Source organism: Charadrius vociferus, unplaced genomic scaffold (assembly GCF_000708025.1).
Source record: "Charadrius vociferus isolate BGI_N301 unplaced genomic scaffold, ASM70802v2 scaffold183, whole genome shotgun sequence".
Classification (NCBI taxonomy): domain Eukaryota; kingdom Metazoa; phylum Chordata; class Aves; order Charadriiformes; family Charadriidae; genus Charadrius; species Charadrius vociferus.
Genome location: NW_009648250.1, coordinates 4941475 through 4959734, shown reverse-complemented (window position 1 = coordinate 4959734; position 18260 = coordinate 4941475). Strand labels below are relative to the sequence as shown.

The window sequence follows — 18260 nt, the reverse complement described above, 5'->3', positions numbered from 1 at the left end:
TTTCCCTTCACAAAAACATGCTTAAGTACAGCCTGAAACAGAGCTGCTGGTGAGGTACAGGACAGTGAAAATCCAGCCGTTTCAGCTACAGGCTTGTAATGTAGTTAACCCAAGATACTGGTCTTGTGAAGAACATAAGAAACAGCAAAGAGTATCATGACAAATTTCCAGCAGGGTCTTCAGGCCTCCAGCTGTCTGTGGCTCAGAGATTTCCTGATCCAAAGATGTTGCTTTCTGATTTTTTTCTTATTGCATGAATGATGGATGTGGATAAGTTATTTAATATAAAAATCCAAAGACAACTGTTTCTTGTGGGCTGAGGAACATGTGGAGACAGGTACTGCGTCCTGGGGAAGTGAGATATCTCTGAGTGCTTTGATGGAGGGTCTTGTACCTCCAGAGATTTAGACAGGAGCCAGGGCAGTGAGAGCTGCACTGTGCAGGAGGAGAGATGCCCACCTATGCTCTTCTCAATCTGCCTCTCCCTGAAACACTTCCATTTCTTCTCCTTAAAGTCCCTTGAAACTCATGTATACTGTAGGTTATTTCATTCATGCCCCACTTTCCATCTCCCCACCAAATCCCTGAAGAGCTGACCCTTTCCAGCTTCAATTTCTTCCATCTTTAGAAATCATTATTTTGCCACTGTAAAGCCAGATCATTTTTGCTAATAACCCTTTAACTGCATAGTCTTTATTGGTTAGGGTTTTTTAAATGTACAGTGCCTCTCTATTCCTCTCTATTTTTCTTTTTTTTTTTTTTTTTTTTTAACAAGACAGAAAAGCAAAATACATTCATATTCTGAACAGAAGTTTGGGGGATAAGCGGAGGTGAACTATTGCCTCAAGCAGGCTAACCAGCGTGTGGCACTCAGCTGCTTTTGAAGGTGCTCCCGTGTTCGTGTCAAGAAGAAATTGTCTTAGGTACCCCAGACTAGTTTTGTTTGTTTTGAAAAGAAAACAAAAACGTAAGGCTGAGTGCTGAGAGCTGTTGTCCAGGGAATGAGCACAGGTCTCAGTTTAGGCCGAGGATGTACCTTAACAAATTGTGCTCACCCATGCTGGACCCTCAGTCCCTTCTTCTGGAGGTTTGGCACTGCAGAGAAGGGATTACAAGGCAGAATGAACTGAGAGGAGCCTGACAGCACAGCTAAGCCATAAATGCAATCACTCAGGAGGGTGAAGTGCCTTTAACTTTCAACAAACCTGGAAAAGCGATACCTGGAGGGGAGCCCAGACCTATCTCTAGAGGGATGGATCCTACAGGACCCTGACTATCCTGTCTGACTTCTCTCTGCTCCCTGCCCCTTGGCACTTGCATTTTTGTCTTTTTAATGGCCTAGCTCCAGCCATAGGAGAGCAGGATTGCCCTCACAGTCTCTAGTTAGGGTGCTCACTTAAGAGGCTAGAGATGTGGGTTCAAATTCCTCGGGGCGGGGAGAGGAATGAATCAAAGTCTCCCACCAAGGGGCTGTTACATTTTGCACCAAATCTGATGTTGGTGGTGTATATTCAGCTTCATGTAAATATTCTTATAGGACTGGGTCCCCAAGAGCATTTGGGCACAGGTATACCGAATTTCCAGACCTTGCCCAAAGTTCAGGGCTGACAAGACCACATTGGTTATGATGGTGACATCGGGAGAACTTACAGTAGCAGAACTTCAAACATGTAAAGTTTAACTGGTGCCAGCAGACTGGGTGGAAATGCCATTTAATCCTGCTCTCACTAGTTATAATAATTAATGATGGGTTGGCCAGTTCAGTTAATTACTCAATGAAACAATGGCAGTAATTCATCCTAAGTAACTGTCCGAATTCTCTCCCTGGCATCATCCATATTGTACTGAAATGAGTATGGAAAATCTGTGGTGTAGCTGAGAACAAGATTTGGGATTTGGCTGTTATGAGGTGATGCCAATAAGAAAAATTTCTTCCTTTTCTTAAGCGGATACGGAGCTCTCATGTCAAATGCTGGAACCATGGATCTGCCTCTGCCTTTATAAAGTATGTGGAGCCACTTTAATCTCTGTTTATAGAAGTCCTATCACTCTATCCTTGTTTCCTGTCTACTTCCCTATCTGCCCCTGCAAATTAAAATAGTACATTTTTGGCACCATAGGAATCCTATGTATTAAATAGTTTTTCCTCTGGAAAATCATCAAATTACACTAACGCAGTTTTAGGATTTCTTTTACTCACCAAACAGATACTATAAGAGACAGGGTGAACAGAAGAACAAATAAATAATACAAATATAAGGAAAGACATGGTAGCAAAATACTAACATTGAATAGAGTGTGGAGTCCTTGAAAGAACACTTTGGACATAATCTTTCCATCTACAAAGCACAACCATTAAACACTATAGAGTGAAGTGGAGACAGAGTGGTTTTGAGCTGTACAGTAGTACTATTTTAACACAAATAATAAAGCTATGCAGAACACCCAAAATTAGAATGATCAAAAAAGCATGCCCTTCCATAACCCTCTTGCTGTCTTCCTTGGGCTGTTGTTTTGAAAGCAAACCTTTCACTGGCATTCATGACCTTTAAAAAGGAAATAGATTGAGCTTTCCTTCCTACTGTAATCCCAGTGTTGTTATCACCTCTATGGAGTCCAGAGAGATGGTCTGATCTCCTGCCACCTCTTTGTTATCTTAAAGGGTAGCTTAGGGCCACCTTCAGCCTTGGTTCTCCAAGCCAGCCCACTAGCACCCTCCTACACCATCAGCAGTTAATTGCACCTTCTGAGTGTCGCATGTGTAAAGCAACAGGTATCTCTTTGTAAGAAAGTACCAGGTAAAATGTGCACATATGCTTGGAGAAGGGCGGAGGGAGAAGATTATTGTATGGGAGAGTTTTCATATAAAGTCTCCAAAACAGATTAGTTTTTTAATGAAAATATAGTTTTACTTAAAAATGGGGGAGTATTATTAGTCTTCAGCAAGACCATTGATTTTTCTATTTATTTTGTGTTCAATTCATTGTTTCACACAATTCAAAACTCACAGTGAAACTGAAGGTTGCTAAAGTGGTAGGTATCGTGTGTTCCAGTAAGACATGCTATATCCTACAGGAACCGAAAGAAGAGGATTTCATCCAGTAACTGATGGAATTAGGAAAAATGTATCTGCTACTGAACACTTCTCTTTGGTGTCCAGTTCATTAAAAGTAATTACCAGATAATGTTTTGCTAATCATTTAGGAAAGATGAATAAATTCGATTTCAGCTGAAATTTGAGCAGACTTCTTGCTGGAAAAGTTGCTTAGCTGAAAAGACTGATTAATCCCTGTTAACCCCTATTACTCACTTGTAATTAAGCTGGCTAAGTAATGCCTGAGACATTTCCCTCAGAACCAAAGTTTAATAGGAAACACAGCAAAGGAATTGGAGACGTCAGTGCCATTCCTAGGACACCACTGTGTTTATCCCATTGGTAGTCAAATAGAAAAAAAAAAACCTAAGAATGATGAGCAATGAGACAGAGTTAAAAATGGCTCTTAAGGAAAATTGTTGGGGCGTTGGATGAAACTACTTTTGATACATCTGCACTGTGATTAAGGAGCTCTGCTTTCCAGACTGCCAGAGCATAAAATCTGTGTTAAAGCATTGAAACCATGCTGAATATATATTTATTGTTCAGAAGATGTATCACCTTCACATACATCTCACAATTACATTTAAATGAGGGTTCATTTTTTTAAAACCAGTTTGCTTTTGTTTGAAGAGAAATGTGCTTACTTTTTCAGTTCCAGCATAAAATGGTGGTTTTGACTGTTCATATGAAGTGCCTGCAAGGAAGTAATTTAAGATAACTTCCTCTCTGACTTTACCCTTCACCTGTGATGCCAAACTTGAATCTTCTCCTTGACTGAAGAGCAAAAAGCAAATCGTTTCCCTCTCTGATCTCCAAAATGCATCCTGCATATTGCTTTTAATTATTTCATTAACTTCTAGAAAGCTTTAAAAATATGCATTAGTTTGTTGCCATAACTAAAGAATATCTGAAATTTAAAATAAATTTTATATTGCTTCTGTGATTTTGAACAATTGGGAAAAAAATCTCTATGTAAATCAACTAACAGGGAGAAATTCTTGAGGTTAATTATTTTAAACTGAAACAGATTTAAAATGCCAGTTTTACTGAATTCAATAAACTAGCATACGGAGTGGGAATGGCAGCTCAGACATAGCCAAATGTCATCAGCAGAAACTGGAACAGAGACTAGAGCTACAAACAAATAAGAAATTACTTTTTGCCAATAAAAAGCAAAAAAAGAGAGTGAGAAGAAACTCAAAATAATTTGAAATCTGAAATTCTGAACATTTCCCAAGCCACTCTAGTACTACTCCTTCCCTTAGTGATGCCAAAAGCTTTTTCTGGGTAGTAATCAGTTCAGATTTTCACCACAAGAAAAAGAAGACCAACAAAATCATCAAACCGCTGTGACTCTACTCCAGGACTAAGAGTAGCCGACCATCAAGATAAAAAGAAGTTTTGTAAAAAAACACGTTATATATTAATATAACTCTTTCTCTCAATCTCTCCTCCTGACTGCCCCTCAATCATTCTATTCAGGGCTTTTTCCCCTGTAAAAATGCCAAGTGCCACGTATGAAAACCTGGAAGACTTGATAGAAATTATTGCTGCATTTTGGGAGGGATAGCATGCAAGGCTGTCGTATGGGCAGAGGGACATTACCCGGAGAATAAATAGTTGTGTGAATTCTGTTCTGACTTACTGTCCTAACCATGTTTAGTACCTTCCACTGAGTTCATGCGTTTTTTCTGTGTCTAGTAGTGAACGAACTGGTGAAAACCCTCACTGCAGTCATTAGAGGGAATCCTGAGTCCTGATCATTTGCCTACAGAATCCAGTGACATCTGTTCAGTTCCATTTCTTTACCTGTGCCTTAAGCTTAGGGAGGCGTCCCTTTTTGTGAGACATGAAAAGAGAAACTGGTGTATTTGGAATCATAGGGCTTTAATTAATATTTTGATTTTTCTGGCAGAGAGAAGAGGAGATACAGAGGAGGAGTCAGTCAGCATCATTTCTCTGATGCACGTGACTACTTCCATAGCACCCCGATAAAATGCTACCAATAGACATATAAAATTATACCGGAAACCTTGATGACTTCATATTGTGAGGGCAGCATTATGCAGAAAAACTGTTCGATATAACATTCGTTATATCACACCATGATTCCTTGTTGTTGTACTGCGGAAAAAAATATTTTCCTGCACCTTTACGAATGGATGGGTTTAGTTTCTGGTAAACCTTCGAGCACATTGTTGTCAGCTTGCTCTTCCAGGAGGTCCTCTACAGTTTTCTGAAATTCCTATCCCAGGACAATAGCTTTTCAACAAATACAGGACACACTTCACAGCTTCATAAACCTGCAGTAGGGAGCCAACCCAGCGTGGGCTGGTGCCTATCAGATTGTTCGAACAAATTTTTCTTTTCTTTAGAAGCTGACAGTTGCTCTAAAAACAGGTCATCCCTTTCCTTTTCACCTCTTGACATGGTTTTCATTACACATGTATTCTAAATACTTTTAAGGAAAAGTAGACAGGTAGACAAATATTCTGCTACCTGGAAGTACTTTATGAAAGACACCCCCTTTTCAAATAATGCTTTCAAATAACTTTTACCCGGAGCTGAAACCTCAATCTGAAACACTACTTGCTTTAGGAAGCACCTCAGAGAGATGACTAAGCATGAATTAGTAACTATCTATATTCCAATGTGTTCTTCCTGGATATCTTTAGAGGAGGTATATTTAAGTCTGGTTTAAATCTAGTGTATTGGGTGTGGGAAAGACCACATACTCTTCCCAATTTACAAAATCTTTAGTAGCAGATCCAGCATAGGGCCTTCCACAAAACTAAAGGTCTTTCATCACTGCAAAGAGTCTAGCAGTTACATTGCAACCCTAAACAGAGAATATTAAAGCATAAGTGGCTTTTGTACAGTCAGGAATAGCAACAAACCAGTGAAGAAGAAGACTGGAAGTCACCTCGTCCCTCCCAGCCAACACACTTGTGGCTTATCAGAGGGGCTGGTGGCAGAATAAGCAGCTCCCTGAGAAAGGGGCAAAGCCACATGCTCCCACCACAGAACCACTACACCTGCTCCTCCACCCTGGGAACACCACCCTGCAAAATTCTTTCCACACAGAGAAATCAGGTGGTTTCTATTCTTCATCAGGCCTCTAGACAGAGGATTGCATGGGTAATGCCTGCTTGTTGTGCATTAGTATTCCTTGTAGTACAGCACAGTCTGAGAATAACAACTAAAAATGTATGACCTTTCTCATAGCCTTGCTTTCAATTTCAAACCAATTGCACTTTTCTCTAATTATTTAGTGAAAAGCGATGTTATCAATGTATGAGACTCAGTTTACCTTGTAGATTTTGTAATTAAATGAACCTTTGGATTCAATGAACATTTGTATTTTTCAGCGTTCTCTGAATTCTAGTGCTGCTAATGAGCATAAGCAGCTGGAAAGTTAGATGTTTCCAGGTTTAGTTTTTATGAATATTGGCAAGGGAAAAATAGGCTTTCAGGAAACACACTTTTTGTCCAAAGGTTTTTCTTTTAAATCACATTAATTCATGCACACCCACAAAGTAGAAGGAAAATGTATCACTGGTTTAGCTTTCACAGCAGAAGAGGGAGGGAAGAGAAAGTTAGAATAATATTTTTTTTCATCCTTCATTCAAATAATTAGTAATGTATCTTTCCAACATACAAAGCAGGAAATAAGGAGTGAGGTAAAAGAAAAAAGCAAATAGTCATATAATTTCTTCCTGTAACCTTCAGAGCACAAAAACATTTTCTTTTAACATATGATTACTTAGCTTAATTGCTTCCAGTGACATTAGAAGTCTTTACAATACATTAAACATTGTTGGTTTAGAAGGAAAATGCTGTGTTTTGCTTATCAAGATCAGGGCAACACTAAGTATAAACCCATTTGTTTTACAAAAGCAATTAAGTTTGGAAGGAATTAAAACAAAGATTAAATAGTTTTTCACTGGGTCATTAGTATTTTAGAAGCCAGGTGAGAAGGACTAGTCCCTGCCAGACAGACATAAAGAAAAATCACACATCCAGCATGCAGTCCAAAAGGTGTTTTACATAACCAATAAGTATCAACTTAGGCCTCTTCATTGGATGAAAATGTGAATATCCTCCATAAAATTCCACTGCATTTTAACAGCAATGGAGAGTTGTGGTCTCAGTTTCAGAATATCAGCCTTTCAGCAGAAAGAGGATAACCCCAGGTCATCTTTTTTCCCAGACTTGTTTCTTTCTTTTTAAAGGCTTCACGTTATTTGCCTCATATAATTCTTTCTTCTCCAAGATGATATTCCTTCCTTTTCAGTGGTCTTCTGGGATGGTAAACTAGAATGGGGAAAACTACTGCATTTAAGAAGAAAATTCTCATTTGGTTTTAACAAGTGGGCTATTTAAAAAAATTGGTTGGCGTATAAAATTAGTCCCTCAAACAAATTAATGCTACAACTATCTGGTGCAGTCTAGAAAGCACTTGTAAGGTCTGTTTGAAGAAGCAGTTTGTTTCATTGGATCAGCTGGGGAAGTGCTCAGAAGCTATGGATCATTTCTCATCAATGAGTAAGAATCTACTTTTTCTTACACACCTTTGCCTGACTTGTGTCCTTGAACCATGGCCACAGAAAAACCATATTACCTTATGCAGCCTTTACTGCTTTTGCTTCTCAGGTGGGTTTTCTGCTGACATGTCTGGCTGAGTGGAGTGGCCCATTCAGATAGATGTCTTTCAACATCATTGAGGCTTTGCCATATCAGAGACTGGGAACAATATAAGTGCTATCTGGGGTAATCCATACTCTTCTCTCACTGTATACAAGGCTGATCTTGGGTTGCTGCCATGATTCATCTCCCCTGTGCTTCTCCCATTCTAAATCCTGCTTATCTATCTGGTGCTGCCAGAAACAGCACCTAAAAGACATGCCAATATGTTCATCTGTGAGATGCACATCGTGCCTCTCAGTCCACCGGTATTTGCTCTATATCCAGACAGTCCTAAGGCAAGGCTCTTATTGATGTCCTTGTTTGAAAGAATGCGAAAACAATTAAAAAAATCCTTAAAATTCAAAGCTTCAAATTATCTGCTGGTCAAAAATCTGTATTAGAGATGCCAAAATGTTGCTAGGAATATAACTCAGTGCTACTATTCTGCATCCAAAACTCACGTTCTCAACAGTTTTCACCATTAAAGAAGCTGGTCCTAAATATAAAAAGGCAATTGACATTTAGAGAAAGACTCCTATCAGTTTCCATGCTTTTTGAATCAGACATCTTAACTTGGAGTTTCCGTGGGCTACAACTTGTTTCTGTAACATCTTTGCCACCATTGGTGTAGTTTTGCTTGTATTTTTCAGAATAAAAGTAAAATCTGTCTATATTTTGTTTCATTATAATTGAGAACAAATCAAACGGAAATAATAGCTTTACATAATCTTCTGGGAAAATACATACACTGACTGACCTTTTACTTATGTATGCTATATGCATAAATGCAGCTCTTAGCAATAAAAGCAATAAGACTTTAAGCAAAATAAACAGAGCTTCTCTCTTTTTATTCTTGGCTTATTGCTTCAATATTTTCTTTTTTTTTTAAATGTTGAGGTGAATAACTGAAAATTCATTTCACAAATATTTAATTTGTGACATAAACTGGTAGTAGATCTGTACTCAATCCAGCCTCAGACTATACCCTTTTCTGCTTGTAAATGTCTCAGCAATTGGGATAACACATCAGCCGAAAATCTCCTCTTCCTGACATCTCGAGAAGAATTTTAGTTGTGTTACAAATTACCACTATACTAAATCATGTTATGCTTATTCCAGCAATAAGTTACACAATATGAAAACAAATTCCAAATGATTGCGAAGATGTATTCTTTGAAGGAAAATTTAACCTGATAGCTGAAATCTAAGAATGAAGTTCAAAATTCAAAGTTTATTTTTAACTGTCAAATTATTAAGCATTCCTTTAAAAATGCTCTTTCTGTATGATCATTACTGGGGAATGGGTTTAAAAATAACACGTACTGCTTTTGGCTCCCTACTATGAATATAAACACACATATTATTTATGTGTATTAGACAATCTCTCAGAGAAAGAATTTATCATATAAATGGTCCAAATCAATAATATACTAATGTTTAGTATCTTCAGAATCAAAATCTGCACCTAAAGGCTGCAACTGTGTCTCACCTACATGGTGACTGAACTTCTGAACTAACCAGGTCAAAACTTACAGGTGATTGCAGTCCAGACTAACACTCTGCAATTTGAACAGAGTGCCACTTTGAATACAGAGCTTATGTATTTTTTTAATGCTTAGGAGGCTCCTCTACTTCTCACTTGAAGTAAAAAGTGGTTTTCCAGATGTTTGACATGTAACTGTCAAAATAGCTGTCAAAATCATCTCTTTAATTTGAATCAGTATTTACTCATGTAAAACATAAACCCAGGTATCCCGAGTGAAAGATGTGGCAAGTCGTTTTCATGGCAACATCTGGCATTTACTTGCTATTAGCAGAGCATTCTTTGTGGGTTAAGTATAACCAAATAAACCCAATAATTGGCGCCAAACTAGACTGAGCTACAACATTAAGCTACGGAGTTCAAGAAACAAGTTATTTCCACCTCCTTTGGCAGAACCCATCTGCGGCTCATAAGGCGAAGGGAATCTACAACTTACCCAGAAATCAGGCTGAATTTGGGGTACATCACTCCTTCCTATGGAATAACTTGCAGAGAGACAGCAGATAGATGGGGAAGAAAATCCTTTTCTAGTTGGCTGAGCAAGGGGTGGTGGGAGCAGAGCGCTGTCTGGGGGCGGAAGCACAGCCCAGTTGCCCCGGTGGGAGCAGGAGCGGCAGTGGGAGTGGGACTAGGAGCAGGAGTGGGAGTGGGAGCAGGGCAGTTCAAGCTGCCAGCCATCCCCCCGCCATGCCTGCCCGACATTTGGAGCTGCTCTGTCCAGGCTCCGGGCATCCCGCAGAGGACCCTGCACTTCAGAGAGCTATGGCTTGGAGAAATACTGGATCAGAAGATGACCAAGCTCTCCTTCTGCAAAGAAATGAACACCTGTCCTAATTCTTCCCTCCACCTCTGCATTCTGCTTTTACAAAAAATTCAGGGGGAGGATTTTTCTCTTCCAATATTTGAAACACACTCTTGCATTCAGTCACTCATTTTACACGCCGCTTCTGATATATTTATGCCCAATATGAAAAATATTATTGGTAACTACAAACAATGCATACAACAAATAAACATTTGAGTACATCCTATTACTGATGCTGGTGATCAGCCTCGGTGTTCTTACATACCACACAGCATGAACTTCGTCTTTTTTTTTTCCAAGTGAGAACCTGAGACTATCTTACCATGTCTTAAATGTCACTGTTCCTAGATTGATCATATACACAGATGAGTAGAGATAAACATGTGTAATCGTAAACACAATACGGTTTGAAGGGGAAAAAAAAGCCTTAGTAATTCTTCTCCCACTATAGCACAGGTTGGTGGGTTGGAGCAGACTTAAGTAGTGGCAGACAATATATGAAATACATAATTTGCATATGACACAGCTTCTCTCTTTATTTCAGCAATGGCCCAATGAATCTTGCTGAAACATTTGGGATAAAGTCAGTGAAGCCTGTAACAAGATTCTGGTAGCAGAAGCATTATATGCAAAATTTGACACAGATTATATTATGAATATTATCAGCCTCACTGGAAAACACTTTCTTGTCTGCGTTGGTTAAACCGTATGCTGTTACCACCAGTATCTAAAAACCAGACTATAGACATCTATAGCGTAAATATACTGCTTCTTAATTCATATGGTTATTATCTTTTTATCAGTTAAGTGTGTATCTGATTAATGCCTTTTCATAATACAAAAGAATATATCTTGCACTTCTAAATAGTTAACCATAAAAGCGTTTTTACTTAACTTACCAGTTGTTGAAGCTGGAAGGAGTCTTGCCCTAAACTCTCTACCTGCTCTCATGTTGGTAATCTGTGTCTCTCTCTCCCTCTCCCTCCCTCCCCCCGTGCAGAGATTGCAGTAAACTTAGAAAACTAGCAGGGACAGTGTTTCAAATGACTTAAGAAAGAGAACAGGAACAATCATTTCGTTCTCTTTTTTTCAGATGAGTACAGTACCTTCAGAAAGAAGGAAGGAAGGGAGGGGAGAGGAAGTCAACAACCCTTTGCTTTCCTGCAAAAAAATAAGGAAACAGCAGATAGCAATCTCATTTTCTCTCAAACAAAATGTTTGGAAAAATAAATACATCCAAACCAGAAGGAATTCCTCAAGTATTATATCTGCATTATTGGCTTCATAAAAACTACTTTATAGCTTGTTATGTGCAAGTACATTAAAACAAATAAATTTCCAAAGTAGTGAGTAGGAATAAGACACCCATATCTTATGCAGAGCAATTAGCCATAAGCTTGCACAGATAATGCAGGCTTTTACTCTAGAGAAGGAACGATCATAGATGTATACGTGTATCTTGTTTCCATGGTGATATAGGTACAAAAATTCCTAAAACCCCTCTTTACTCTAATCACAAGCAAATGGCACATTTCATATTTATGGAACGCTGTGAAATAAAAAGGGTCACAAAAATGGTAAGAATCATAGCTTGATATTTGAGTAACAAGTAATTTATCTCAAAGAATCGCGTTATAGAAGGCGTCGTGATTTATCCAAACAAAACCAATGCGCTATGTTCCAGGACAGAATTCATACTTTATTTTGGTTCTTTCTTTCACCATTAAACATATTTTGACAACCAGATACTGGCCAGCTGGCTGGAGTTATACTTGGGATAAGTTTAGTCCATTGTGCTCGGCTGTGGTTTTGCTTGCTTTTATGTTTTGCCCTAACTTTATCTGTCATCTGAAGTCCATTTACAGTGATTAGATGCTCCCTTTTTCTTTTCCCACTTTTTTTCTTTCATTGTGATATTTTTGCCAGTAAACACTCTGACACTGTCGCAGGGGCTGTGTTTTCCGTTACCCTTATAATTTGGTACAGAAAATGGGGCATCTCATCGACGAGCAATCTAGGGTTGAGTTCTGTGAAAGTTATAAAAAAAAAAGCCATTTCAGAGGGCCCTCTCCTATAAACTGCACACCTAGGCTTTGCTCTGGGAGCAATAGCTAGATAGATGCTGCTGAAATAAATTGAGTTGCTGCTGTAAATCAGCATGTTAATGGGAGGACAATTTGGTACGCTAATCCATAAAGATTATTATTTCTTTTATTGTACAATAATGAGAATTGATAAGCTGCAAACCACAACAGGAAGTAGCTCTTTGGCACCTGTATTCCTTCATGCAGTTCCTGGTGCTATTTCCAGAAGATGTCTAGCAATGATTTGGCCGGAGAGGGTTTTATTTTAATATTCAGAAACTGAAAGCTTTGATAATGGACATCAGCAGCTGACAGAGCAATGCAGGTGCCACGAGTGATCTCTGGCCTTACATCACCACCAGTGTTTCCTGAAATGAGCAAAAATTTAACAGGAGGGTGAATTTTAAAAGCAAAAGAATGCAATGCACTTAGGGTATATACTGCAAACAAAGTCCTTGATACTCCCTTGGGAATGGAGGCCCTCATCAAACAGATCTCTAGTGCATACCCAGCACAGGGAAAGTAAAGAAGTATGGGAAGCCACCAAATTAATGTACTGTCATGTGGGGTCAGTTTAATAGCTCAAAAAGTTTTACTTTGTTTTGAAATGTTTTTTTGAGGTCTTAAAGATGATAGGAGCTCCCAGTTCTTTTAGTTTTGCTTTCTTTATTTATTTGCCAGGCCTGCCAACTTTATGAGACCCTGAAGAATGCAATTACATATCATTTTGTTTCTCTTTGTTGGGAGCACATTGCAGAAGTTTGGTTGGAAACCCATACTGATCAAGTTAGGATCTTTCTTATATAAATCGCTGAGGGTATGTGATAGTCTGTGTAGTCCTCTATGAAAGGCTTAATTGTCACAGATGTCCTGTACTTCTTCAAACAGCAGGTTTCACTTTCTTGAGGATTGCAAAGCTAAGAAGCTGGCCGCAAACATCCATGTGGCACCTTCAGCAGGTTATAAGACTTTGCTGTTCTGACTGGAGGCTGTGAGAGCCCCCTACTTCAGCAAGGAAAGCAGTAGATATAAGATCTTTGCTGATCCTACCTCAGGTCCCATTGTCAGCGGCCTTTCCACCACCCAAGTGCTCAGGGCTTACTTAGTTACCCCATCCAAGGTCAGGCAGAACAATCTTGCTTCCCAGTGTGCAGCCACAGTAGTACTTAACTTGGTCTTACTTCTGCCAGTTTCTCCCAACTGCTGCCAGAAAATCACAACCTGAGGAGGAAGAAGCACCGAAATTGTGATTTTCATGCCAGAAAACTACCTTTCAAGGTCATTGCCTGTGCAATTACTGACTGTGGAGAAATAAAAGAATGGCTGAAATCATTGGTATCTATAGTCACGCAAACCAAGCCACAACAGGTGACACTATTTTATGATATTAAAACACTTTTTAAGGGACAAGTTCATCTGGTTTTCAGAATATATTTCACAGAATCACAGAATGGTCAGGGTTGGAAGGGACCTCTGGAGATCATCTAGTCCAACCCCCCTGCCAGAGCAGGGTCACCTACAACAAATTGCACAGGACAGCGTCCAGGCGGGTTTTGAATGTCTCCAGAGTGGGAGACTCCACCACCTCTCTGGGCAGCCTGTGCCAGTGCTCCACTACCCTCAAAGTAAAGAAGTTCCTCCTCATGTTAAGAGGATTTCTTCTGGAAGAAATATGAGCCTTTTTTTTTTTTCACCTTTTTTCACTGTGTTGTTACCAAAATGAAGTCACTGATACAAAGTCAGAAAGGTACAGTGCCAGCCTTAATGCAGCTAAGTGAACAACTTCAAGCATAAGTGCTTCCCAGATCCAGCACATAGTGTCTTGTGAGGAGTGGCCAGGAAGAAAACATTCTTGTGGTCATGGTCAGGGTAAATACTGAGGACCAGGAAGATTCCTCTGGTACCAGCCTGTATGATCAGACCAGATCTTCAACCAGATTGACATCTATGATGTTAAATCCTTGATTTCCTTTTTTTTTTTTTTTTTTTTTTTTGGAACTCTAGTAGGGAATAAATTGTGTTTCAGAGGCTCTTTCCAATGACAGCAGGGATGCTTTCCTATATGTTCAAATTAAGAATGAAATAAACAAGTTCAGCATGCTAAAAATAAATTGAGCCTCTACCCAGCATAGATAGAAGAGAACACAGAGGTAACTGCAGCAGCATTAGTATTCCACTTCATCCTGAGAAAATGGGACCAGAGGCAAAAAACAGAGACACTTAGTTTTGCTTGATTGCTTTAGGACAATAACCATATACATCTGAACCGTCTGCAAAAAAAATAAAACTAATATCTTCCTTCCGGCCTACAGTATACCTGTGGCAATTTTATGGAGTAAAAATAATACACTTCTCACTTAGAGACACAAAAACTGAAGGACACCTAATTGTTTTCCATAGGTCACTCTCTGCTGTGCTTTCCTGGTTTCTTTTCTGCAGCGCGTGTTTACCGTAGACTGTTCAGGAACGAGCTGGCAGAATGCTAATGGGACCAGAGACAAGCAAAGCAGAGTCTGAAGGACTCCCTTTCTGTGCGGCAGCATGTGGAGAACCTGCCTCTGGTTACCAATATTCTGTTATGTATTGCAATTTGTTGTATTGCTACGCATTAAGCCTGCGTGTGGTGTTACACAGTAACACATCTCCAGGGCTGTGGTTTTTAAATCATTACAGTCATACTATATGTATTTCCTTTAGTTTCTCACATTAGAAAATATTAGAATATCAGAAAATATTCCAAAGGTTTTACACTACTACCTGTCTCTCATGACCATAGTATGATCAGAGTATTTTCACGACTATGTGTTTGTACAGCTAGATTTACTACTCTGCCATCTACATATTTTGTACTTTTGAGTCAGGTAATATCTAATTAGCACTTTAATGAACTATTAGTGGTTGTAGACTATAACCTTTGAACCAATCACATTTTTCAATTGCTTTGGGGAGAGAAAAGTGGGAATTTGTATTAAAGACAGGAGCTTTCCTGGCAATAAACACCTTATTATAATTTAAAGTGGCCTTTAAAACTCATCCAGGGCCAAACTCATTTCTGGTAAATGACATCGGCTGCAGTCATTTGAAGACAGGCTTTTCCTGTACTCACTATGTAATCATCACAACTACCTTTATTAAAACAATACCATCAAAAGCTATTTTAAAATAAGATGGTATGATTAAGAGGATGTGTTTTCATCTTTTAACATACATAAAGTTATGTGAGCAGGACTGTGAGCCCTATTCAGGTCAGAGGTGGGCAAGAACTTGGCTTTGGTCAGTATGATTGAATTTGGTGTCACGTTTGAAGATCTGTAACATGTGGAAAGTTGCCAAAGTATCCACCAAGTTTTTTGGTGCTTTCTCAAAGCTGGCCATTTGACAGCTGTAAAGGCTGCAATTTTACCTCTACTTAGACTGGGAAATTAATCCAGCATTTTTTCTGGTCTTTCTTGGTGATCATACTTGAGTAAGAATGTTCATTTACTCTAATGTCCACTAAGTGTACTGTAACACCTGAAACTGCTTAACATGTTTACAGGCTTACGCTGGGCATCTAATGTTGTAAAATGTGTCACTCTTCACAAAATAGCAGGAAAAGGCATGTTTGCATCTTCTTCCCTGTGCAGTGATGCTTCTTACTTTGTTAGCTCTGATAGTAAGACAGCGCTTCTTCTGGAAGCCTGACAGGATATTTCAAGATGAATTTGAAATGAATATGAAATAATCAGTCTGCAATTGCAGTCATTTTCATTTTGGTTGTTTTAGTCACAACCTAGCTAATGTAGTCTCTGCCTTATATAGGGTAAACAGTAGTAATGATTTTTGAGATAACCTTTTTTCCTTTAGTTTGTGATCTTTTTCCAACATATTCAGTGATTGTGCTACAGTTGAAGTGCTGCGGACACTTAAAAAAGGCCCTTTCTGAGAGCAAAATATAGTGAAAACCCATGACCACTGCTATCAAGTAGTACCCCTCTGATTTATAGCTACTAGGCTGTAGAGCCAAGAAAACTCTTGGGAAATCAGTACTCCACACCTGTATGAAAGATGGTAAATTGGGTGTCTAAGGCTTTTTTAAACTCTCTGTGCTTTCGAGAGAGAGGTGTTTAGGTTGGGTGCCGGGGCGGGGGGGGAGGGGGTGGTGGTGTTTCTTCAGTTTGGGTTTGGGTTTGGATTTTCTTGTATTTTGGGGTTTGTTTTGTGCCTTGACACTTGGGAAACACTAGGCAGGGCAAACACTGTACTCCTGCAGTCCTCATTCATTCGATGCTGCTACTCACTGCTGTAAGACTTCCCCATAACTGAAGAGAATTATGTTAGGTCCCACACGCATTAAAGACTACAGCCAGTAGCCAGACATTGTAAACTCATCGACTAGATCTCACAGAGCATATGGATTGGCACATGAGCTCACAGGAGTTCAAAGCAGTTATCAATAAATAAAAAGTGAGTGTTAAAACATCTAGCCAAGAATAATTAGGGGAAAAGAAAAGCAGGGCTCTTAGGTCTGTTAAATTTCCTCTGTTCTTCAAAAAGTTTAAATGGGTTTTGTTTTCGATCCTTTTTTTTATTTTAACAAAACACTTTTGCTGAGACTGCTATTGTTTTGTGGAAAAGCATTTGGTTATAACTTAAAGCACAGGAAAAATCCCCATTTACAGGAAAAACCTCAGACTACACTAGAAGTCTTGCCACTGGGATTTCTTCAGCTGTACATTTCCCTTTTGCTTATCAGGGCTGCTTACTTCAGTACATACACCAAAAGCATACACTGGCACAACACTGCTGATGGCCATTCTGTGTACGCATAATGCCAGAACATCCCTTCTAAGAAGGTATTACTCAGTAAACAGTGTTGCATGATTCCTAAATATTTCTGAAGAAGCTCTATGTGTGTGTGTGCGCGCACGTGTGTGTAGTGACTGTCAACAGGGCTATTTTGCGAGGTAGCTTTGATTATGTTTTAAAGCCCATTGAGATTTTTGACTGACAACACGTGGTCCTAGGCAACAGCCATTAAAAAGGAGGATGAAAGAACAAAATGGGGCAGACCTGGAGACTGCAGTTACGGTACGGATATTATCTCTGGGGTCTCAGGCTTGCATGTTTGTGTGTTGAATTTTCTGCAGTTTTTTTGTCTCCTGTCAACCACAGACTTGAAATGCTGGACATCTCCTACTGCTTGAGGTAGAGCATTGGAAATGCACTGCAGCTAGAAGCACTGTTCACAGCAACTGTCTGCATACTGTTTACTGCCTTTTGCCCTCTCTTTCCAATTAGAAACCTTTTGTAAAAATTGCTGTTAGGTCCAATTACTTCACGCTGTTCCAAGTCTGCTAACTTCACTTAACTGGTTCTTCCTTTCTCACTAATAAGTATCACAACTGGTCCTTTTTCACAGGGATATCTTACCCCACTAAAGCATCGTTAGTGGTGCTGTATGGTTTCCGCCTCACTGGACTGTCCCTTTGAGAGACCTTCTCAGCCCAAAACACTATCAGACCTAGACAACAACATCTGATCATAATTCCCTTTCTTGTAGCTGGTGGGTTTTTTTGGTAAGACTGAAGTTTTAGACCAAGAGAAAATCAAATTATTTGGCTGCAGACATTCTCTAGCCTCCATCCCCAGCTGCATAGGCTGTTCCCCAGGCTGTTCCCTGGCACACTCTGCCTGTATGGTTTTTCTGTTTAAGAGTGAGATCAAAAACGCAACGGTAAAGTGAACCCAGACATGTCCCCTGGACAGAAACTGCAGCGAGCTCTGGTAGGTGCCAGCCTGGGAAAAGCTACCTAGAAGCTGAACAGTCAGTTTACATATGGCGTTGTCCTTTTCGGCTTGTCATAAGGCGTCTGACATAGAGTAGGTTAATAAGCTGGGGAAGGAGAAAAGAAACCCAAATGAGATCCTGAATCATCCCTCAGTGCGGGGATGCCATCAGACAAGCCTGTTGTTCCCTTCCCAGACATGCTGTTTGCCTTTCTTCTATTTGTCTGAAACCACCTACATTGCAAAGGTTGTTAGCTTGCATAATGCAGCAGCCCA

The 18260-nt window shown here is 39.5% G+C and overlaps 1 protein-coding gene across 1 annotated transcript in view; it reads right to left on the bottom strand.

Moving 5' to 3' along the window:
- Positions 1–11082, bottom strand: part of ZNF366 (zinc finger protein 366) — a 31616-nt gene extending 20534 nt beyond the window's left edge. Inside the window, exon 1 of the mRNA XM_009884267.1 lies at positions 11031–11082. Coding sequence (XP_009882569.1) covers positions 11031–11082 — 52 coding nt within the window. The remainder of the gene's footprint in view (positions 1–11030) is intronic.
- Positions 11083–18260: the final 7178 nt, after the last annotated feature.